The sequence below is a fragment of the Macaca nemestrina genome, chromosome X (genome assembly GCF_043159975.1).
Source record: "Macaca nemestrina isolate mMacNem1 chromosome X, mMacNem.hap1, whole genome shotgun sequence".
Classification (NCBI taxonomy): Eukaryota; Metazoa; Chordata; class Mammalia; order Primates; family Cercopithecidae; genus Macaca; species Macaca nemestrina.
The window spans coordinates 85194989-85218994 of record NC_092145.1 but is presented as its reverse complement, the minus strand read 5'-3'; the positions used below and the strand labels follow the sequence as shown (position 1 = coordinate 85218994).

General features: G+C 48.3%; 1 protein-coding gene across 1 annotated transcript in view; it reads left to right on the top strand.

Moving 5' to 3' along the window:
- Positions 1 to 17304, top strand: part of NALF2 (NALCN channel auxiliary factor 2) — a 28220-nt gene extending 10916 nt beyond the window's left edge. Inside the window, exons 2-3 of the mRNA XM_011732821.3 lie at positions 13790 to 13961; positions 14368 to 17304. Of these exons, the coding sequence (XP_011731123.2) occupies positions 13790 to 13961; positions 14368 to 14753 (558 nt within the window). The 3' untranslated portion in view covers positions 14754 to 17304. The remainder of the gene's footprint in view (positions 1 to 13789; positions 13962 to 14367) is intronic.
- The last annotated feature ends 6702 nt before the right edge of the window (positions 17305 to 24006 follow it).

Sequence of the window (24006 nt, the reverse complement as noted above, 5' to 3'; positions counted from 1 at the left end):
GATGTTAACAATATGGAGTGTGTTCTCCTACCCCTCTGTCCAGGCTTACATAAACGTCTACACACAAAATGACTTTTTCTTTCCTTTTGCATACAAATGGGAGCATAGACATTAATTCTGCAAGATGAAGTTTCAGAGCTAGACTTACAGAATCAAAGAGTATTAACCTTTTTGAGGCTCTTGACATACATTACCAACTTTCTTTCAAATTACTGGGTTATTCTAGTTTATACCCTCACCAAAAGTGTGAGACTAATGCAGCACACTTTTCCAGTATTGGCTATCACATCTTTAAAGCTTTACTAATTTGGTAGTTGAAAAATGGTACAGCATTGGCTTTTCATTTGCATTCCTTAGGTCAGATGTTTGTTTTTCTTGTTTATAGGCCATTTGTCTTGCCTGCTTTGTGAATTGTCTTTTCATGTTTTCTGTTTCCCTTACTGATTTGTACGTGCTTTTTTGTATGTATTAATGATATTAACCTTTTTCTAATCACATTTGTGGCAGATTTTTTTCATTTGTTATTTGCACCATAGAGCTGAGAGGAGGGAATGGAAAGGAAGAGAACCATTCCACAAACTTTGTGTCCTTTATCTTACTTAATTCTTGCATCTGCCTTATGAAGTACACATATATTATTCCCATTTTACAGAGGAGAAGACAGGCTCAGAGAGGTTAAATGGCTAGCTTAAGGTCATCCAGCTAGTAAGAGTTGGAGCTGGGATTTGAACCCACGTCAAATCCAGGGATTTGAATGGCAGCAGACAATGGCACCACCCAGTCTTTGCTGGTGTAATTATACTATCGGTAAAGCTTTGTGTGGTAAAGCTTCGTGCTAGTTCCTTAACAGGCATCATTTACAGAAAAGTAAGGGTACGTAATTTTATTATCTCCATTTTACAGATGAGGAAAGTGTGGATCAGGGAAGTCCAGTAACTTGCCTGAGGTTTTATAAGCAGTATGAGCAGACCTAGGGTTTGGGTTTGGATGGCATGACTGTTTGAGTTTAAAGATGTTTGACCCTGTCTTCCCACTGTATTTGCTTACTCCCTAGGCATCAACTTCTTGGATCCAACTTGAGGCCCAGGAAGGAAAAATACCTTTCTCACAGTCACCAGAAAGTTAGTGGCTGAGTCCCTGTCTCCCTACAGGAGGTGACTTGTCCAAATTCACACAGTTGGTGGCAGAGCCAGAATCTGAAGCCAGCTCTGTCTGTCTGTCTAACTGGAGCAGGGGCTTCTCAATGAAGAGAATTTGTGGAATATGCTGGGGAGAAGGAGTTGGGGAGAAAGTGGAGTGCATAGATACCCCGAGACTTTTCTGAAGGAATGGACTCTGGCATTGGAGTCTTCCAGGGTGAGGCTACTCTAGAAGCCCCCAGATGGTAGGACCTGGGACAGGAGAACTCACATTCTGAGGCAAGAAAATCTTTCTTCTGAAGACAGCTGCCTTCCCTTCACCAATTGTTAAGATTAAAACAGGAAAAGTGAGCCTTCGGCTCTGGGTAGGAAGCTGATGGGTGCAGAAGCAGCAAAGCAGTGTTTGCCTCTTTTTAACACCTCCATCTCCCAGGGTGTGTGCGTGTGTACGTGTATGTGTGCATATGTGTGTGTGTGTGTGTGTGTGTTGAGGAAAGAGAGAAAGGAATACTTTGATTGTGGAATGGAAATGATCATTCGTGGCACCTAATATCCAAATGCTATTCCACCCACATCTACTTACAAAGAAAACTTTACTCATATGGAGAATGGACTACACAGACTGATTTTTACAGAGTCGCCCCTCCCATCCAGACCTACAAATCTCTCCCTAATTTGATGTGAAATTATGTCAAAACAAGATTTGTTTGAGTCCACAGGCTTCAGCGGTTGTAATGAATTGAAGGGGACCATCCCAAGGGCAATATGAGTATAAAAGTTTGGACACCGAAGTCCAGATTAACCTGACTTCAACTTCCAGTTCAAAATCTGTCTTCTCTGTAGAATAGCTGTTGAGAACTTGAACATATTCTTTAATCTCTATTGGAATCTCACTTTCCTCACCTTTGGAACTAAAAAACAGGGTTATTATGAGGCTTAAATGCCATGAAGCATGCTAATCTCTTAAGAGCACAGTGCCTGTGAGATGGAAAGTGCTCAAGACAGGCTAGCCACATTGTTATTATTATTATTGACTGTGGACCTTGGACAAATTATTTAAACTCTTTGGTCCTCCCTGTCCTCATCTGTAAAGATGTGTCTCTACCTCAAGGGATGGTTGTGAGGTTTCAGTGAGTTAAGAAATGTCAGGGTCAGGTGATTAGAACAGAGCCTGGCATATAGTAAGCACTTAATAAATGGTAGCTATTATTATTCTCTCCTTAATTAGGTGTGTTTAATCCAAATGACTGCTTAATATCTAATTGAGATTGGCAACACTGGGGCGGGCTACTTAGGAGTAGGGAAAGGTAATTTGTGAGCAGGAGGTGAAGTATCTGGGGTGGGAGATGACGAGCCAGAGGATTCTAGTGAGGGAAAGCATAAGGATATGCTTAGATGGGGGAGTAAAGAGGCAGAGAGGGAGATGGAAAGACTCCAAAGCCCTTGATTTACCTCATCACTAAAGACCAAGCACAGCTCACAGTCATCTTTGATCACATCTCTGTTCTCTCCAGCCTCTCATCTTTCTGGCAAGGCACAGCATTTGGAGGAGGAGGTAAAGATCTGTCTTTAGTGATCCCTGGAGAAGGCTGGAGATTGCTGCCTGGGCCTGGGCCCGGGCCCAGGTATAGCTGTATGTGGCAAACAGGTGTGCCTGGGAAGGGGAAGTGTGTGCAGCTCAAGGGAACCTATGGCTGTCACTGTCACACTGGCACCATTCCCATGGTAATCTGCACAACCATTGTGCACAGAAGCTCCCAAAGATCCCCTCCTCTCATCTTAGTCCTCTGTGTGGCTGTGGGACCCCTCATTAGCTCCGTTGTCCTGATAAATTTATCGTGGTCCAGACAGTGATGATGGAGTAGATGATCCAGGGCAGGGCAGTGCAGGGCCTGGGGCTCTGCAGCAGGTTCAGTGTGGGCTGAGTCTGGCGAGGTTGGTCAGATCAGGTCTTGGAGATTTTGTTTTTTGTTTTTGAGGTTTGTGGCTGCAAAGCAGTTTGTTTTTATTTAAAATTCAGTTTATCAAAGTACTGTATCTTCATAATTTTAAATGGCATGTACAAGCTATATACATATACACACATATATATGTGTACACACACACACACACACCTCAAGCCTCACTCTTCAGAGTCAAACACTTGAGACACTCTTGACTGTTTCTTCTGATATTTACCTCAATATTTCTAAATGGTATGCTAATATTGCTATTTCTTGTTTTTTCTGTTTTAAATATTTGTGTATACACACACATATAGATAGATATTCACACATACACATATCTACACCTGTGTGTATATATCTCATTTATATGTATCCTTGTAGCTTATAAAGCTTTTAAATTCTATATATAAAATGTCTGTTAAATGACATCTATAGATCTCAATGTTTATCATTAAAACAGTAGCCCTCTACTCCACCCCGAGCCTAAATCTTAAGAATTAAATACTTCCAACTCTCTTAGCTGTTTTCTTCTGATATTTACCTCCACATTTCTAAATGCCATGTCAATATTCTATTTCCCAATTTTTCTCTTTTAAATATCTGTTGACTTTTAAAATGTGATTAGAGGAAGATTTAGTTCTTTTACTCCCAGCAGCACTTAACATACACACATGCTTCCCCTCCCCTCATACATTCAGTATTGGCAAATCAAAATTTCTGGTTTTAACAATATTCCAGTTTATATTACTAGAATTACAAATATTGTTCACAGCTGAGTTATGTAGAATACTGTGATTATGTTTCCTTCCTTGGTCATCTTGTTTGCATGGAGTTAATAATTGCCTCTTGTTTTTTGTTTGCTTAGTTTTCTCATTTTTTGCTGATACATTCCCAGTTTCTTTATCAGAACTATAAAATCTCACACAAACACTTTCATAACCCATTATTTTCACTTTTTTTCTTGGAGCTCTCCACCTTGCTCTAGTTGCTAGAGGTTTGGTTTTCAAGTACTTGTCAAGTACTTGTCAAGTACTTGATGTGTATACCTCCTCCACTTATATACCCACCTCCATGTGAGGCCCTGAGGACAGGGGACAGATGAGTAAGATACAGTCTGTCCTTGGTGAATCTACAGTCTCATGAGTGTATAATTTATAGAAATGTCTTACCAGAAGGCTCTGTGTTAAGACTGATCTAGGCTGTCCCTTTGGTCCCACACTCAGGCAGCCCTCCTCTTCTTTGTTTCCCATGAGTTACCAGAATGTGATACAGTCCCCCAAAGAGCAAATGTGACCCTAGACTGCATTAACAAAAAGTTTCTAGGACAGGAGGGCTGATACCTCTACTTCACGTTGTGTTGATAAATCCTACCCGGGGATTGTGTGTAGTTGCAAAGGACATGGAAATACAGGGACTCATCTGAATGTGAACAACCAGGCTAAGAGAGGACTGGAAACCACATCTTTTGAAATAGTTGAAAAAAACATTGGGGATGTTTGGCTTCTTGAAAGAGTAGTCTACACATAGCTATCTTCGATTTTATTTCCTCACATTGCCTTTTCAATTTTCTACAGGCTGGTTTCTGCCCCCACTGCTCCACTGAAACTGCTCTCACCATAATGAGACTGCCTCTTAATTCCCCAAACCACTGTGTTCCCATCTAAATCCTTATCTGCTGGCCACTCCCTATTCTTTGAAATTCTCTCCTCCCTTAATTGGCAGAATGCCTCTCTTCTGTTTCTCCTCCGGTCTCTTGAGCCACTCCTCCATCTTCATCTGATTCTTTTCCTCCATCTGCCCCTTAAATGTTAGTTTTTCTAGGGATCTGTTGATCCCTTTCTCTATCTACTCTCCCTAGGCAACGCCATCCACTTTCTAGGCTTCCACAGTTGCTTACGCAGCCAGGGTGATCTAGGTTATGCTCTGGTAACAAACAACCGCCAAATATCTGAGGTTTAGCACAACAAATGGTTACTTCTTTCTCATGATACATGTCTGAAACAGGTCATCAGGGAACATCGGCTCATGATAGTCACCAAAGACCCAGCATGGTAGAGAATCCAACATAACACTGCTTCCACAGTCAGCATCAGAGGGAGGAGAATGTGGCACATCATACATTTGCTCTTAAAACTTCTCCCCAGAAGTGACTCATGTCACCTCAACTCACACTTCATTGACCAAAGCAAGTCATATGGCCATGCCTAACTTCAGAGGATGTGGGAAAGTGTAGTCCTACTATGTTCCTGATGACTAAGTCCCTAGCCCCTGATAACTTCCAAGCCTTTATGCAGACCCTCCTTCTGAGCTGACTACTGTGTCCAGCTGCCTCCTCAGCATTTCCACCTGGCTGACTCACATCTACCTCAAAGTCAACATGACCCCAAACTGAATTTATCGTCTTCACCCCCAACTCTGTGCCTCCTGTTTTCCCTGCCTTAATAAATGAAACTATTCATCCAGCTACCCAAGCCAGAAGCTTGGTCGTCATCCTGGATCTCTCCCTCTCTCTCATTCCCCACATCCTCAAGTAATCCTGGTGATTCTATACCTCTTTAACATCTCTTCCCACATCCACCCCCTCCTCCCTATTTCTCAATTCTGCCGCTGTTGCCTTAGTCGGGGTCCTCATAACCTCTCACTCAGACTGTTGGAATTGTCTCGTAACTGGTCTCCATGCCTCCAGTCTTGATGCCTATACTCCATCATCCACACTTTTTCAGACAGAAGTCTGAAAAGTTAGTCATGGGAGGGGCAAGCGATCTTTAAGTAGGCAATTATTTGAAACCTATTAAAGGCTCTCCATTGCCTGTAGGATGAAGCCCAGCTCCTTGTCAGCTTCCAGAGCATATCATAACCATGGCCATGGCCTTCCTCGGCAACCTCATCTCCCATTGTGTCCCACTTTGCGCCCTCTAACTATGCTGAACTACCTACAGTCTCTAAACTCAACACTTCCAGGCCTTTATGCCTGCTCATTTCTTTGCTTGAAGTGTACTTACTCTTTCCATATTCCACCTAGTTACCTTCTACTCATTTTTTTTTCAATTCCTAACTCAACCCTCTCCCACATGGAGATGTTTTCCTGTCCTTCAGCCCTCAAAACACAGTTGATCACTCCACCCTTAATGCTACTACTGTACCAAGGAGATACAATGCTTCTTGACTTACAGTGGGGTTACACCCTGGGAAACCCATTGTAAGTTGAGAATATCGTAAGTTGAAAATGCATTTAATACACTCAACCTACCAAACATCATAGCTTAGCCTAGCCTACCTCAGATGTGCTCAGAGCACTTACACTAGCCTACAATTAGGCAAAATAATCCAACACAAAGTGTATTTTATAATAAAGTGTTGAATGTATCATGTAATTTATTGAATACTGTACTGAAAGTGAAAAACAGAATGGTTGTATGGGTACTTGAAGTATCATTTCCACTGAATATATATTGCTTTCTCACTATGGTTAAAATTGAAAAAGTGTAAGTTTCCCCATCATAAGTTGGGAACTGTCTGTGCTACCTATCACAGTGACTTCAAATGATTGATTCATATAATTGTCTCCCCTGCTCCTTGAAGACAGGAATCTTGTCTTACTCATCTCTATTATCTGTAGTTCCCAGTACAGTGCCAGGCACTCAGAAGATGTTCATGAAATGTTCGCATGGACAAATAATGAGAAAACCAGACTCGGAGAAGTCTAAAAATACCTGCAGGGTTGGCACGGGGGACAGGAAGGTAGCTGTTCCATATGGCACCAGAAGAGTTAGTAAGAGCCGCGAGTGAAGCCACAAGGAGGAATTAGTTCAAAAGAAGGAAGAACTTCTGTAACTGCTAGAGTTATCTGAAGATATGGGCTGCCCTAGGACAGCATGACCCCCTGTGACAAGGCTTACAATCAGAAACTGGATAAGCACTTGGCAGTGATGTTGGAGTGGAAATTCCAACAGCAGATAGGGCAGTGTTGTGATGGTTCTCATGGTCCCTTCTATTCTGGAACAGTCATGAACCTGACTCCTCTACTCACCTGATGGACATGGATTATCTAGGCCCCTTCAGAGCTGCTCCTACATTAGGGACACTGTTTCTCCACTGGACCAACCGTGTCCAGGCTGGGCCCATCCAGCCGCTGGCCTTTGAGCAGATGGCCCAAGAGGCTTGATGGTGGGAGAGCTTTCTGGAAATGTGCTGGCTCTAGGTTCTCACCCTCTTCTCCAGCCATCTCCCCTGCCTTTCCTTCAGGCCAGGCCACTTTGACTCATGATTGCTTAGTCTGAGAAGCAGGACAGCTGTTGCTTATTTTTTTAGAGCCACTTAAGTAGAGCCCTATCATCCACCTGGATTTGCCCTTTAATGCCTCTAATCCCAGTTTGATTCTACCAATCCCAACGAACTACTTTCCCCAGAGTTACGTCTATGATCTCCTTCCTCTGGTTGAGGAGACTGACTCTGACCTAACCCTGTTCTGATCCAATACTTTGAAAGCCCCGAGTCAGGACTAGGAGCACTTGGCTCTTTTCAGACCCTGCCCGAGGGGGTCCCTCACACACTTCTCTGTGTGCTGATGGATGGGTACAAAGAGGCATCAGGTTAGCAATCAGGTTGCCTCCCTTCGAATCATGGCTTATAGTTGATTGCTTCCATGCCTCTGACTTGGCTAAGTCGACCCTCTTCTTTGGGCCTCAGTTTCCCTATGGGTAAAATCTGGGAGCGGAGTTTACTGTGGTGTCTGTGCACAGTGGATATCATCCCCATATGTAGCTCACATTGCTGCTTTGCCTCCACAGGCTGTGCGGCTGCAGCTCCAGCTGCTGGTCAAGGGCCCCAGGGGTACATTAGGAAGACAAGCAGCCCTGGAGAGAAGGCCTATAGGGAGGATTTGGGTGGGGAAACAGGCCCCAGGGAGGGAAGCAAGTTAGAATCCAAGAAGGAAACTGCTTAACTTCCTGGTTGGCAAGAACTAAAGCTCTCCTCCCCGGAGGGCTTTTCAGCCCCAGAACCAAGGAGCTTGGGATGGGCCTCCACTTTCTAAACTTTCTGGTCCTGAGTCCTGGCTTTGGGATGTAAAAGTCTTCTTTCTAGAGGAGAGTAGGGATGAGGATGCCACGGCCAGGGCTGCAAGCCTCAGAGCCGGAGGGTAAGGCTCTCTGGATCCTCCTTAGACTGGCAACTGCAGAGCCCAGGACGGGTGGTGACCCCTCCCATCTTGGCCCTCCCATTTCAGGAGTGCTCTGCAGCCCAGCTGGGAGGAGGGATGGGACAGCCTTCGCAGCTTCCTTTTTGGGTTAATTGGTGTTCCCTCTAGTTATTCCCTGCTTCCTTCCCCTCCCAGTTCCCATAGCAACTGGGCTGTAGCAGCCAGAACTTGATTGAGCCCAGCAGTGGCCCAACTGAGGTGGGGAAAGGAGGGCACCACCAGGTCAATGCTTCCCACCCCCCCCCACCCCCCACCACTGCCATCTCAAGGGTTCAGGATGGTTAAGCTCAGAGGACGGGACATAATTGGAAAGCCTTTTATGCCAGGGCTAGAGTTTGAAGAGCCTAACACGCCAGAGCAGGTCTGGTTCTCCTCAGCTCTCCTCCCCTCCCCACGCCCTGTGTCCTGCCTCTCAAATTTTGGATTCACTGTTGCTGGTAGGATTGTTCAGTAGGAAGAACCCTGGAGTGGAGGTGGGAAGCCAGGTTTCCAGTTCCTCCCAAACCGATGGTTCTCAACTGTGGCTGCATACTAAAATTGCCTGAGGTATTTTGAAAAACTACAGATGTGTAGGCTCCACCCACAAGGATTCTGACTTAGTTGGTCTGGGTGTGATGTGAGCCAGACAGGAGTATTTGTGTGTGTGTGTGGTTTTTTAGACAGGGTCTCACTCTGTTGCCCAGGTTGGAGTGCAATGGTGTCATCTCGGCTCACTGCAATCTCCGCCTCCCGGGCAAAGGTGACCCTCCCACCTCAGCATCCTAAGTAGGTGGGATCCAAGGTGTGCACCACCACACCCAGCTATGTTTTTTTGCAGAGATAGGGTTTCACCATGTTGTCCAGGCTGGTCTAGAACTTCTGGACTCAAGCGATCCGCCAGCTTCAGCCTCCCAAATTGCTGGTATTACCAGCATAAGCCACCACACCCAGCCCAAGACAGGAGTATTTTTTTGGCAGCTCTCTGAGTGATTGTGATATGCAGCCAGAGTTGAGATCCTGGAGAACAAAAGAGCTCCGTGGTTCACCCGAAACTGACTGTTGTCTTGTTCTGAAACATTTCTTTCCCTGCATCCCTTGCCTCCAGCAAGCCCCACAACTCTCCTAAGCCGGGCCCTCCTGGCTTTCCTCCATCCTTGTAGACAAGTGCCCAGGAAGCTGTGACTGCCCAAACAACCTCCCCCTGTCAACCCCTGGCTCAGTCCTAACACTAATGAGACAGGGCAAGCTACCTAGGTCCATCTAAGAAACAGAGCTGCAGAGTCTAAGGCAGGCTTGTTGCCCAAGCTGTAACAAACACTTGAGAGCCAGATCTTTCACCTGAGAAGGACCCCAGCCTACCTCTGAGGCATGAGGGATAGCGATGGCCTCCGCTGGCCAGCTGTGGGGCTGAGGAATTGGATTACCTCTGAGCCCCGTGTCACTCTTCTTCCTCCATTCCCCTCATTAGCTCCTTGCCTGTTCCTGCTTCACCACCCACAGGCCTGGTGTCCTCCCCAAGCAATCTGCTCACCCACTTGTTGTCATGGTGACTCTGGCTGGGGGTGTGGGGACTGAGTGGGGAGGTCGTCTAATTAAGGAGAAAGGCCACACTCCCAATGTCAGGCCACCCCTCCCCCTTCCCCAACCTACCCTTGGCTGGCTCCCTCCCTTCCTCCCTCCAGGAGCAGATGAGGGGAGCGCCCAGCCACCATAGCCTGTTACTGGGCTAATTGCAGTTGCCTGGGAGGAGGGCAGGAACTCCACTGGGGCCTTCTCACCTAGGAGCTGGAGCTTTGAACTAGAAGAGCCCAGAAAGAATTCCACAGGGACCTCTGAGTTGCACTGATGGATGCAGGGTTGGGAGGGGGCCGATTGCACACATTTTGGGGTGAGGGTCAGGCAGGCTCTGGGTCCAGGCTACAGATATTGGGGCAGAGCCTGTGGACAGAGACTCATCTTGGCACTCAGGGGCTCAAAAGATGGAGGGAAGTCACTAAGGTACTGGGACCCTTGGTTCTTGTAATTTCATGTTCTTTCCTGCCTTACTTCTGTTTCTTTCTCCTCCCCTTCTTGCACTCTCTTATCCCTCTTTCTTACCTTTGCTTTCTTACGCTCCCATCTTTCTTAGCCACTCTTATTCCATCTTATTCACCCCCTGCTTGTTCTTACCCGTCTTTCTTACTCCCTCTTTCTTACCGCTTCCTCTTAACAGCCCCGCTTACCCCTATCTCACCCTCTCTTTCAACTTATTTCACCCTCACCTCACTCTTAACTCTTCACCTCCCTTACACCCTCCACCTCTAATTCCCTGGCTGTTTCTCCCAACCCTGTTGTTTCCTACCCCCACTATTCCTACCATTCCTTACCCTCTCTTTCCCATACACCTCATGTCTTCCACCCCTTACCCCATCTGCCACTCTCTCAATCCCCTCAGGCCCCTCTCTTCCTGCCCTCTCTTAACCCTCCAGCTCTCTTACCCTGCCTCCTATTTCCACCTGTTTTTCTACCGCCCTTTCACTCCTTTCCCATTCCTTTTCATATACTCTTTTAGCCCAATAATTTCATATTTAGGAATTTATATAAATAAAATTTAACACAAGTGTGTGAGAGATGTGTGTATAAAGATAATCACTGGAGCGTTGTTCATAATAGTGAAAACGTGGAAATAAATGTCCATGAACAAGAGATCACCAATGCCCTTTTCATTCCATTCATATAAAACCATTCTCTGTTCTCTTAACACACCATGAATTTGTTTGCCGACATATCTTTGCTTAAGCTATTGTCTCAGCCTGGAATGCTTGTTTATGTCATCTCTACCCACCCCATCTAAAATCCTGATTTGAGTCCAAGCTCAACTGTTTTCCCATCACTGAAATCTTCCCCTGCTTCTCTACTTGCTTCCCTCCATTGGTCCGTGGTTTGAACTCTCTTGTGGTATAGATCACATGCCATAGATTCAAGTTAGATGTGTCTACCCATGAAACTGGAATTTTCATGAGCATAGGGACATGTCCTCATTTAGTTGTCCTGTTCATTCATTCAACAGATTTTTGAAAGTGTATATTGTGCCGAGTACACAATGGTTAATAAAGCAAACCCATGTCTGCTTACGTGCAACTCACATTTTAGTGGAGCTGACAGGAACCAAACAAGAGTGCAGAGAAAGTAATACTTGTGGTGAAGAAGCAAGGAAAAGAGAATAATGAGGGTAGCATCCTTTGGTGAGAGGGGTAAGGGAGACCCTCTCTGAGGAGAGGACATTTAAACTGAAAAATGAAAATGACCCAGACATGTCAAGAGTAGGGGGAAGAGCATTCCAGGCCAAAAGAACAGCATGTGCCAAGGCCCTGAGGTGGGAACAAGTAGGGCATGTTCAAGGAAAAGAAAGAAAATGAAGTTGGAGAGAAAGACAGGAGCAAAGTTATACAAGGGCTAGAAATCTGTGGTCAGAAGCTTAATTCTAAATGCATTGAAGGGTTTGGAGCAAAGGAGTAACACGAGTCAATTGCGTTTTGAGACCCCTGTTCCTCCTGTGTAGACAGTGGATTGGAAAGAGCAAGGGTGCAGGTGGAGAGGCCAGATGGGAGACTGTCATCCAGGTGAGGGATGATGATGATCTGCCCAAAGGCGTGGATGTGGAGCTACAGTTGGCATGCCTTGCTGATGGACTAGATGTGGGGAAACAGAAAGAGAAATGAAGGCTGACATCTAGGTTTCATGGCACTCACTGAAACGGTCAAGACTTGAGGAGGACAGTGGATTTGGGATTAAAAAAATAAGATCTACATTTTAAAATTTATAACATGTTAAATTTGAGATGACTGTGAAATACCAAAGTCCCAAGCAATGCTTTGCTCTTTGGGGGATTGGTTAGCAACACAACCTACCCTATCACCCACTAGTACCCCCCCTGCTTTGGAAAAGGCCAGTGTGGGATTGCATTGCCAAAGTCCATGTTCACAGCAGTTATTTGTAGTTTAGTGAAAATGTTTAAAGTAAGTATAAGAAACTGACAGTGCTTCTGAAACCATGTTGCTCAGAATATGATAGAAGAGCCTCCTGCAGCACAGTGACCCGGACCTGGCTCAGAAATGCAGATTCTGAGCCCACCTTCATCCTCTTGAAGCTGAAACAGAGGGAGACGTCTGCATATTTAACAAATGCTTCAGGGGGTTCTGAGGTACACTGAAGTCTGAGAACCATTGCTGTGAGGAACAACAATGAACCTAGAAAGCGCCCCTAAAGATACAGGACTGGATGTGGGTGGCGAGACAGAAACAGGCCAGGTGCATGAGAGCCATCTGGGCATCTGTTAAAATGCACATGCTGACTTGGCAGATCGGGGGTGGAGTCTGAGATCCTGCATCTCTCACAAGCTCCTAGGTGATGGTGATGGTGATGCTGCTGGTCCAGGTCCACACTTTGAGGAGCAAGGACCTAGATCAGTGGTTCACAACTGGAGACAATGCCCCCACCCCAGGGGAACATTTGACAATGGCTGGAGACATTTTTTTTTCTTTTTTGGTTTTCACAATAGGTGAGGGGAGAGAATGCTACTACTGTGTAATGGGTAGAGGACAGAGATGCTGTGCAATATCCTGCAGTGTACAGGACAGCCACCACAACAAATAATTATCTGACCCATAATGTCAGTAGTATCACTGTTAAGAAACCCTGGGCTTGATGATAACCAAAGAGTATGGAGCAGGGAACCTTTGTTAGCTAGGACCCAGTGCCTGGTAGGGGTGGACTAGATGAGGGACAGGAAGCATACCCGCGAAGTGAAACTGCAAAGCAGAGGTTCCAAATGAAACATAGCAGTGTGTGTGATGTCTGCTCCATGCCAGAGCAGAAGCCAATAGGGCAGAGCATGGATCAAGTAGAGCTCAAAGGCACATGTGGTGCCTGGTAAGGCAGGTTCCTGTTTTTTTGTTTGTTTGTTTTTTGTTTTTTGTTTTCATTAAAAATAACCCCTCACATTTGCGTTACACTTTACAGTTTACAAAACATTTTCATATGTGCCATATTATTTCATCCATACAACACTCTAATGAGGTAGAGCAAGGATTATTCTTTCTTGAATTTAGAAACTCAATACCATCAGCCAAAGAAATGTTTGCTGAATTGAACAGAACTGACATTTGCCTCATTATATATAGGTAGTCTCAGACAAGTCAGAGACTTCCTTGGATCAAGTGTAAAATGACAGGGTTGCACGGAATGATTGGTAAGGCTCCTTCCAGTGCTGACCTTCCAGTACTTTTGTGATCTTCGCCAACACACAAATGCTGAGTCTTGGATGACTGCAGACTGGGGTGCTTGGGAGCACTGGCTATGAGATGGGAGATCTTAGGTAAGATGTAGTGGCCTTGATCCAAGCCCTTCTTCCTCTCTACCCACTGGAATCTTGGGGTTAGGTTGGTGAGGCCCCCTTGAGAGACCACAAGTAAGTCTCCCCATCCCTCTCCTCTGAGGTGAGAAGGGGCTGGCACATGGGCTGATGCTCTTTCCTCTCCCCACAGGCTGTCTACAAGGCCTGGCTGTGCTCAGAATACTTCAGCGTGACCCAGCAGGAATGCCAGCGCTGGGTGCCCTGCAAGCAATACTGCCTGGAGGTGCAGACCCGGTGCCCCTTTATACTCCCCGACAATGAGGAAATGGTGTACGGAGGGCTCCCTGGCTTTATCTGTACAGGTAAAGGCAGGGCACTGGGGAAGAGGGAGGAGGCTGGGGGCCCAGGACAGGCATCAGATCAGAGGAGCTGGGAGCAGGGAGAACAACCGGGGAGTCAGGTGAGAAGAAGGCCAGTGGCTGGACGAATGGGCAGTGAGGTCCCCAGGTGGGGATAGGGCCAACTGGAATAGGGAAAAAGACCAGAGTGTCTTTCTCTGCCCAGGACACTCCCAGGTAGTCATCCCGAAGAAACTGGCTGGGGTCCCCAGGAAAGAAGGACTCAGAAAGGGCAAGTGCCGAGGGCTGGGGGGAAGGAGCCTTAGATGAGGCTACTTGAGCAGCCCCAGCTCTGGAAACTTGCTCCCTAGGTAAGGCATAGCTATCAGCTCTCCGAGCACCCCACCACACTTTCCTTATCCATTGGCAGGGTTGCTGGATACTTCACCAAAGCGTCCGGAAACCAAGTGCTGTGACGTGCAGTGGGTCTCCTGTGAGGCGAAGAAGAAGAAGTTCAAGGAGTCTGAGGCCCCCAAAACCCACCACCAGCAATTCCACCACTCCTATTTCCACCACTACCACCAACAGTACCATCACTACCACCCCCATCATGAACACCCCCACCGCGTCAGCAACAAGCCCGCCCTGCTGCCGGTCTCTGGGGGCTCCCGCCTCAGCCCTAGCAGGATCCGGCTCTGCGTCCTTGTTCTCATGCTCCTCCATACCGTGGTGTCCTTCTCCAGCAACCAGGGTGGTGGGGGATTGGGGCTGGAGACACTGCCTGCCCTAGAGGAGGGCCTGACACGGGAAGAGTGACAGTAGGGAGGGAGGACAGACCTCCACCACACACTGACATCAGCTCCAGCTCCCCCAGGTGGGGGGGAGGGGTTCCTCCCATGGGAGGTATAGGATAAGGTGGGGGCGGGGGGAAATGGGGGAACGACACATCCCCCCCAACCTACCCCCACCCCAAAATCAGCTCCAACAGAATGGCCAGAGGGCCCCAGGGAGCTGCAAAATTCATCCGGGAGAAAAAGGCAGGAGCAGCAGGTGACCCCTCCCAAGCCCCCATCTATGGGGCTTAGCGAAAAAAGGGAGGAAGTGGGGACTGGATATGCCCACCCCTGCCAAAAGCCCTGACCCCAGGGAAGGATGCTGCTCACCCAGCCTTGGCCCTGCAGGGAATGTTGGGGGGCACAGAGGGGAGAAGCTCTTTCCCCCACTCCACATTCCTTTTGTTGCCAAGATCCTTAATTCCCTCCTGCCCACATCCCTACAGGCGACGGCAGACAGTGCAATGGCCCTCCTGCCACTTCAGCACACCTTGCCCCACCTGGGACCATCACACGTGAAGCACCAGGCTGGGAGATGAGGTGCACACAGTTGCAGCTAGGTCGGGGCCCCAGTTAAGCTATGCCCTACCACCCTAGGCAATGAGGGGCAGGAAAGGGGTACAGAATGAATGGTGAAAGAGAGTGAAGATAGAGAACGGGGAGAGGAGAGGAGAAATGTGGACAGAGGGCTTGAAGAGATGGCCGAATAGGCTACTGCCACCCGGCTTTGGGAAGACAGTTGATAAGTGTTGAGGTAGGCTCGAGAACTGCTCCCCAAATCAGTGAGTTGCATGAGGAGCCCTCTGGGGAAAGAGCACAGGAACTGAGTTGCTAGGCCTCAAAACAAAAGGCTGCAGGCACATGGTTAGACTGCCGCTGTCTGAAGGACCATATCTTACAGAAGGTGCACATACTCCCAAGGGCCACTCTTGCCCTGGAGATCTTGGCCTTGGGGTCAAAGATATTTCCATTTCCGATCTCCATGGGGAGGAGGGACTTAAGCCCAAGTGGGTCAGGCCTGGCCCGGGTCCTCATACTCCCCCATCTTGTCCCAGCCCAGGCCTCCATGAAGGAGAACCTGGTGGCATTGCCCCAGAGCTCTCCAGAGATGAGCCTCCCCTATCCCCACCCTGTCCCCGTCCCCAGCCTACCAAAGAGTATTCATACCTTTCCATCCCTGACTCCATGGGTTACTGTCCCAATTGTGAAACACCCAGACTCCTCTTCACCCTGTAGCAGGGTCTTCTGCTCCAGTCACCCCGGCCCCTTGCAAGAGAAAGTCCAGGGACTGCCAAGAAGACCCTTTGACTAAAGATAATGTGCTGTCATCTCTTGGCTGAGAAACTGTTGAGTCAGGCTAGAGGGCTGGACAACAGAAGAGGCATTGAGAGCCCCCTTGGGGGCCATTAGCCTTGCTCTGGTCTGCTGTGTGGGGGTGGGGAGTAGGGGGCATCCCACATTGCCTGGGACATCTGAATGCTGATAAGAATGGACAGGAAAGGGAGCCAGAGCTGTATTCCTGGGACAGGCCAGGGAGCCTTTAGTGCCAGCAGGGCCTGTGTCCTGGGATGCGATGCTAATGAGTGAATGGAAGGGTGGGCCTGGAGCTTCGTGAGAGTGAAACCAAGAAGCGGATGGGGAAGGGAGAGCTGACCTTGGTCAGCTTAGGGATGAGTGGAGAAGGAATCATTCATGGGCCTCAGCTGGGTCCCAGGCTGATTACATGAGACTGGGGAGTCCTTCCCTGCCAGTTTTCTCATTTCTTACAGCCTATCCCCCAGCCCTACCCCTGTGCCCTGCCCACACACTCCCCTGTTTGGCCCTCAGCACTTCGGGCCTGGTCACATACCCCATCCCTAGTGCTCTTTTCAGCTGGGGAGGGGAAGAGGTGCTGGCTCCTTTCCAGACATGCTTATGTATAAGTAAAGGGGCAGGTGCTTGGGCTCCAGAGAGACCCTAGGTACTGCCTTCTAACTCCTGCATCCTCAGCAGGGGAAAAGGAACTGGGAAGTAAAGGGGAACCATATGGCCCCAGGGAATGGACCCTTGGAGACTCCCATCCTCTCTTCCCCTTCACCAAGTGCCCAGGAGACCCCTGGCTCAGACCAGCCCAAGGCCTTGCCCAGTGGCAGGGGAAAGGGGCACCTCACTCCACCTCAAAGTCATTTGACTGCCCCCATCCACCCCACCACCCTAATCTTCCACCACCTCTCCGGCTGCCCCTGCCCTCCATCACAGGCAGCAGAGCCGGGCAGCTTTCTTATGCCATTTTCTACACTGTGCTTCATGAGTAGGACTTTCTTGCACTAGTTCTTATGACTGAGTCTCCAAACTGGTTTCCTAGTAGTCCCCCATCCCTTCCTCCCTTACCCAGCTATGATTCAGTTGTCTCTGCCCTCCCTCTTACCCTGCCTCTGTGTTTCGGTGAGAGTCTCTGTATGTGTACTGCTTTCTGTTTTGTTGCATTGTGGAGCAGAGGCCTCTCTGCTCTTGTTTAACCCCATAAAGAAATAAATGGTAAGACTTGATGATAACCCTCCCTTCATGGATTTGTTCTGTGGAGTTGAGCTTGTTGCATTAGGAAAGGCTGTGGCTTGGGGAGGGGGTGGGACCAGAGATGTTGACCCTGTGCCCAGCTCTCTGTCAGCTCAAATCTCAGGAAGAAAGGGTAAACTGTAGTAGACCATTCTAGACAAGGACTCACAAAGCCAGCCACCTGCAGGGATCAGGCAGATCACTGTATAGAGTGAAGTAGGCCAGGTTGGGGAAAAGTGCCGACTCCAATTTGAGTGCTGAGAACTGCAGGACATGTGCAAAGGAGGCAGCTGAAGCCCAGGGTTGTCTTGGGGAATGTAGGTCCAGTGTTGCCAATCTTCTCATTCTTCAAGGGAACTTAGGACTTGGGATTCTAACATGAAGCCCCCTAATTCATAAATGTTGGCTCAAGTATAAAAACCAACAAACCTATCTCCATGAGGGCTAAACAAGTCTGCAGGCTGTATGTGGCCTGGGGATTGCCAGTTCTTGCTTTTGTTGCAGCCTTTGGTTCTAGTCTGCCAGCCTCATCTCTCCTACACCTCTTCACCAGACCCATCTTCCCATCACAGGAGGAAGGTCACTTGGGGACAACTGCTTGAGGGGTGGCAGACAGGGCTCTCCATCACTAATACTGCTTTTCACATAAATGAGGAAAGGAGATCATGGTCAGGAGAGAGGCTGGTGTCCTGACTGAGCTGCCAAATTACTTTGCCAAGAAAACATGAGCCCACTCCACTTCCCCAAAAGCAGCATAACATGGAGGTCACAGCATGGTCTCTGGAGCCAGACCATATGAGTTCCAAGTCTAGCCAGTGCCATTGTTATGGGATCTTTGGGGTGTCACTTTTCTGGCCAAAAACCTCTGTGGTCAGTGACGCCTTTGCCCAAGTTCTTGTCCTGCATCCAGGAAGAATGAAGTATGCAGACAAGTGGAGGGTGAGCAAGACAAAGAGGAGCTTTACTGAGTGTTAGAACAGCTCAGAGGGGACCCACAGTGGGTAGCTCCTCTGCAGGCAGGTCATCCTGTCATCTCTGCAGCTCTCAGCAGAGAGGAGGCCCTGGAGAGGGTAGCTCCTCTCTGCAGCTGGTAGTCCTGACATCTCTGCAGGTCTCTGAAGCTCTCAGCAGAGCGGGTAGCTCCTCACTGCATCTGATCATCCTGTCATCTGCTCAGCTCTGGCTGAGCCCAGGGCTTTTATGGGCCTCAGAGGGGAGGAAGTGTGCACCGATTGGCCCACGGGCAGCCATGGGCAGGCCCAGAAAAGGCACCACAAGTTCCCACTCCAGTCTGTGGGACTGGCAGCCTGGCCCCCAGCCTTCAGACCCTCCCTGGCCTGAAGGTGGGGCCTCACCAGGGACCCACCCCCTTTCACTGATGAACCTATCTGCCTTCTACTGCTGCTCATGGTGTCCGGGCTTGGCCCGACTTTGCTCCAAGATCAGAGGGGGCACCGGCAGCAGGGAGAAGTCAGGCAGTGGGAGCAGGCACTTCTGAGCCTGCGAGGGTAGGGGAGCCTTCCTGGGCCCCTAAAAGTGCCGAGATGCCCGAGTCTGCAGCCATGGTTGGGCAGCTGTGCTGTGCCTGGGGGAGCAGGGCTCCTGCCTGCTCCATGGAGCAGGAGGCCCAGGTCTGCAGCCATGGTTTGGGCAGCTGTAGCTGTGCCCAGGAGGGCAGGGCTCCTGCCTGCTCTCAGCCCCTCAAGAGCACAGGGATGCTCAGATCTGCAGGCATGACTTGGGCAGCTGCAGCCCCACCTGGAAGGGTGGGTCTCCTGCCTGCTTTGTAAAGTGGGATGCCCAGGCCTAGGGGATAGGGCTCCTGCCTGCTCTGTGGAGTGGGAGGCCTGGACCACACCTTCCTGCTGCAGCCGACATCTTGGCAGTGGCCACTCTAGATGGGCCACTGCTGTCATCATCATCTCCTACTTGTATGAGTTCAGACAAGAGTTCCTTTACTTCCTTGAACCTTGGTGTCCTCATCTATCACGAGGGTTACTGTGAGAATTAGATGGTGTAGTACATGAAGCACTTGGCAAAACAGCTGGCACAAAGGAGCCACTCACATGCTGATTGTTATTATCATTAGTCACTCAGTCTTTCTTCTCTTTCTTTCACCCCCACCTAAGACAGTCACCAAGTTCCATCATTCTTCTTTTGTAAGATGTTCAAATCCTCCCCATACTTTTCGCCCTGACTCCTACTAAGCTGTTTCAGGCCTTCAGTAGCTTTTGCCTGGACTACTGCAATAGCCTATCAACCAATCTCTTGTCCAGTCACTCCATCTCTGATCCATCCTCTACCTAGCACAGTCCCACATGCTTCAGAGGCACTTGCTAGAGATTTTGTGAAACAATTGCTGCCATAGTTGAGTTACCTAGAGGACACAGCTAATCTTCCTAAAGCAAACATTACACCCCTGGAAAACATCAAAAACATCAGATGGCTCCACATTGTCTGTAGAATCAAGTGTAAACTTCTAAGTATCCCATTCAAGGATCTTTGTTTTTTGATCATATCCTACTAGTCTGATCTTCCCCCATAGGTGCTCATATACTCACATCCACTCCCCACTGCCCTACTGGTTAGCCTCTGAATGAGCTCTGCACAGTCTCATCTCCCACCCTTGGCTCGCATTGTCTCTTCTGCCTGGAATGCCCTCTTTCCATCTCTGCCTATCACTGACTTTCCTAGTTTTCAAAGTCCAGCTCAAATGCCACCTCTGCTATGAAGACTTACACATTTCCCCCCTCTCTCAAGCTGGAAAAAATCTCTCCCTCCTCTGTACTTCAATAACACTTTGTCCCTTAATCGTGGTACTGATTACATCCTGCCTGTGTTCAACTTATTCATTCAAAATGTACCTACTGAGCAATTACTATATATCAAACACTGCACTGGGTTCTGGCAAAACAGCAGGAAACAGACACATTATAAATCCACACAATAACATGACTTTATGCATTGGACAACCATAATACCACCCACCACAACATTAGAGTTTTTGTCTCACTGCATACCCAAGAGGAGGGAGCCAGGTTCTCTTGGCCTTGTGCATAGGAAAGAGAGATGAGGGATTGCAGGTCCCACACTAACCTACTACATACAAAAGCAGAGGAAGCAATACACCCACAGTACTCAGGGACTAAAGGGCGCAATAGCTGTGTCAAGGAAGTAGCTCTACAAGCCATATGTCACAACTTCACTCCTGGACTAAGCTACCATCACCCTGCAGCTGCCTCTCTAAGCGCTCCCTCCCTCGCCCAGGCCCAGGCCCTGGCACTCTCTTCAGGTCAGTCCAACTGCAGACAGTCTGTCTCTTGTAGCCTCAGCATGGGCGAGGAGGAAACATGGCAGTGGCTCACAGCCCTGGCAGCACATCAGAATCACCTGGAGAGTTTTAGTTCCGGCCTTACCAGCAGAGAGTCTGATTTAATTAGTCCGGGGTGGGAGTCCCAGCTTCAGCATTGTTTAGAAAACTTCACAAGTGATTCTAATGTGCAGCCAGGCTTTACAATCACTGGGTGAAGAGAAGGCTTTGGCTACATGAAGTCCTTGTTATTTGAGGATAAGTGGTGCTAGAAAAAGGCCACTTACAATGAATCCACTTGAAATGGGGACCAACATTTCACAGTAGAACAGAAGAAAAGGGAAAAAGGATTTGGATAGGACTTCATCTTGAGAAATAAAATTGGAAACATGGAAAATATTTTAGTTTCCATTTAAAATGTACAAAATGTATAAATGTATAAATAATTGCAAATACGCACTAATTCTTACAATGAACAAAGAATGAGTCAAGCACTGGGGGATAATGTAATTTTCCTGACCAAAGTACATGAGAGGATAATATTGACTTTTGCAGCACAGTCATAAGCAGAGATTTTGTTTTGTTTTTCCAAAATTAGAGAGCTTCTTCAATTATCCCAAGGACCTCTCGTAATCCTTTGAGAGTTGAATCATTCTCTTTGAAGCCTTGATCCTGTCATTAGCCAGGTCAATTTTCTCTTCTGCCAGGGGTAACTGGTCTATCTCTGCCAAATTCCCATTTATCAAAGACTTTACATGACATTAGAGAGGGTCTCCAACATCACTTTCATTGACTTCATGAAACCTTGAATCCTTTTCAAGACCTGCAGTTTCACCCAGAGATTTATTGGCATTATGTAATGCTAACAATTAACAAGAGACTGAAAAAGACCTTAGCAAAATGGGTGTAGACAAACAGTATTTGGGTGTTAAATGGGAAGAGGGGTCTATGAGGGACTCAAAATAGTGACTGCTTTATGCTATGACAACCTCACCTTTCTACCCAACTTCATAAAGTCCCTTTTCCTTTTGGGGTTCTTAATCTGCCTATCTCTAAAATGAAGGGATAGGATTAGATGTTTTTATAAATATGAAATAAGTTAACCCAAATGAAGTAATCTACATGAAGACATGGAGCCCAGTTGCTAGCACAGAGGAGCAACTCCATAACTCCTGTGTTTTCTTCCCTCCAAAACATACTTAAATTCTTTTAGGTGACACTAAAGGGTGAAGAAGGAAAAAAGGAGATGGAGAAGCCCATTAGAGCAACTAGAAGGAAGTCTCAGAACTTCTGCGCCATGCCCAAGTTTCTATCCAACTGCCATTACCTCCTGTCACATTCACTGTGGCAGATCGCAGAGAAACTAACTGCCTAGGGGTGTAGGATGGGAATCCAAAGCTCACTCAGACATGAAGAAGCTCAAGAAGCTCCTGGGTTGGTTGGGGAGAAAATACATGAACAGAAATTGGTCAAAATACCTCTAGAATCTGACCATTTCTCTCACCTCCATTGTCACCACCTAGTCACCAACTCTCTCATAGACCACTGCAATGGCCTCCTAACTGGTCTCCCTGCTTCCAGTCTTGCACCCCATGCACAGTTCACTCAGAGTATCTCTTAAAAATGCAAACCAGATCATGTCTTTCCCCGGCTAACACCCTCTCCTAGTTTCCCACCTAAATCAAAATAAATTCCAGACTCCTTACTATGGCCCACAGTGCCCTACACTACCTGCCAATTGTCTATCTCTCCAACCTCACCTAGAATATTCCCTTCACTCTCCTACAGCCACCCTGCCTTATTTATTTTCCACTGATATGCTAAGCTTGTTCCTGTCTCAGGTCCTTTGAACATGCCATTTCTCAGCCTGAAATGTTATTCTCCCAGATTTTTGCAACGCTCCTCATGATCAGGTCTGAGCTCAGATATCACTTTCTCAGAAAGGTTTTTCCTGGCTACTCTAGGTATAGTAGTGCCCTTCTCACCGCAGACACTCTATCATACCACCCTGCTTTGTTTATGATCTAGCACTTGTAACTATTTGGAACGATCTTGTTTATACTTTGGCTTTCTTGTTTATTGCCTCTTTCTCCATTTGAATGTAAGCTCTGAGCAGACAAGGACCTTGTCTGTCTTATTTATTATCTTCCCAGTGCCTTAGTCAATGCTCACTGAGTGAATGGATGTAGATGCAGAAGTGGTGGGTGGTTCATCTGAGCAGGAATGAGTGGCACAGGATGTGTGGAGTGGGTGGTAAGAGATGAGCTTGAAAGATAGCCTGAGGTAAAAACACAGAAGGCCGTGAAGGTCAGGCCAGGGAATGTGTGGGCTTTATATGGTGACCCATTGGGAGCCATGGAAGATTGTTGAGCTTGAGAGGAATAGCATCAGCTGACCTGGAGTAAGATTTAACTGATGCCATGTGCCGGATGGACTGGTAGGTGAAGTAAACGGAGGGCGTATCAACCACTCTGTGCCCGCGCTGGTACCCGCTGTCCTCTAGGCCCTCCACTGTCCTGTTCCACCCAGCTTCCCCCTTCCCCACTCTTCTGGGGCCACGGAAGAGCCCTGACTGCTGTTCCTCGACACCGGCCGCTGGGTGGCGCTGTGGCTCCTCCTACCCAGGCTGGAGGCGCCAGGGAGGCGGAGGCGCAGCCGCCGAACCCGGCCTGGCTCTAGGGTCTGTCCGCGATGCAGAGCGGGCTCTTCCTCGTCTGTTCCTTTCTCCCACTTCGCGGGCTTCTCCCGCGTTCAGGCCCGTTCCCACCCCCAACCTGGCCCCCGGTAGCCCGTTCTCCTTCGCTTCTGACCTTCCTTCGCTTTCCGACCAGCCGGGCCAGAGGCAGGGGCCTGGGCGGGACGCGGGAGTGTCGCCCTTCTTTTTCAGCCCGTTCAGGCCTCAAGTCTCCCTGGACCCCAACGATAAAACAGAGCTCGCGACCGCAGCCCCGAGCCGGCCCGTCCAGTCCAGCCAGGCCCGGGACTAAAGGAAGCTCAGGGCTGCAAGGGCAGCATTTTCCTGCGGAGGGACCAGAGCAGTTAAGGGGCCAATTCACCGTTTATGTTAATAGTCCTGCCTTTCCTCCCGACCCCTGGAGCAAGAAGCTGATCTGGGACTCCTCCAGTGGCCCTTTCCACCCTCCTGCCGTGTGTCCCAGATTACATCGCCACCACCCCATATATATATTCTATATCCTAAACTGATCCCTCCTTCGTCACTGCTGTTGTCTGCCCAGATCTTCATTACCTCCTAACTGGCATCCCTGCCTCTAGCCTCCTGCCCTTGCCGCCCAGACACCTTCGCACAGAGCCAGGAGCCTCCTGGAGCACTGGCCTGGCATCCTGCCCCTCTAATGGTTCCCATTGTTTGGGAAAATATCGAAAGCTGTTG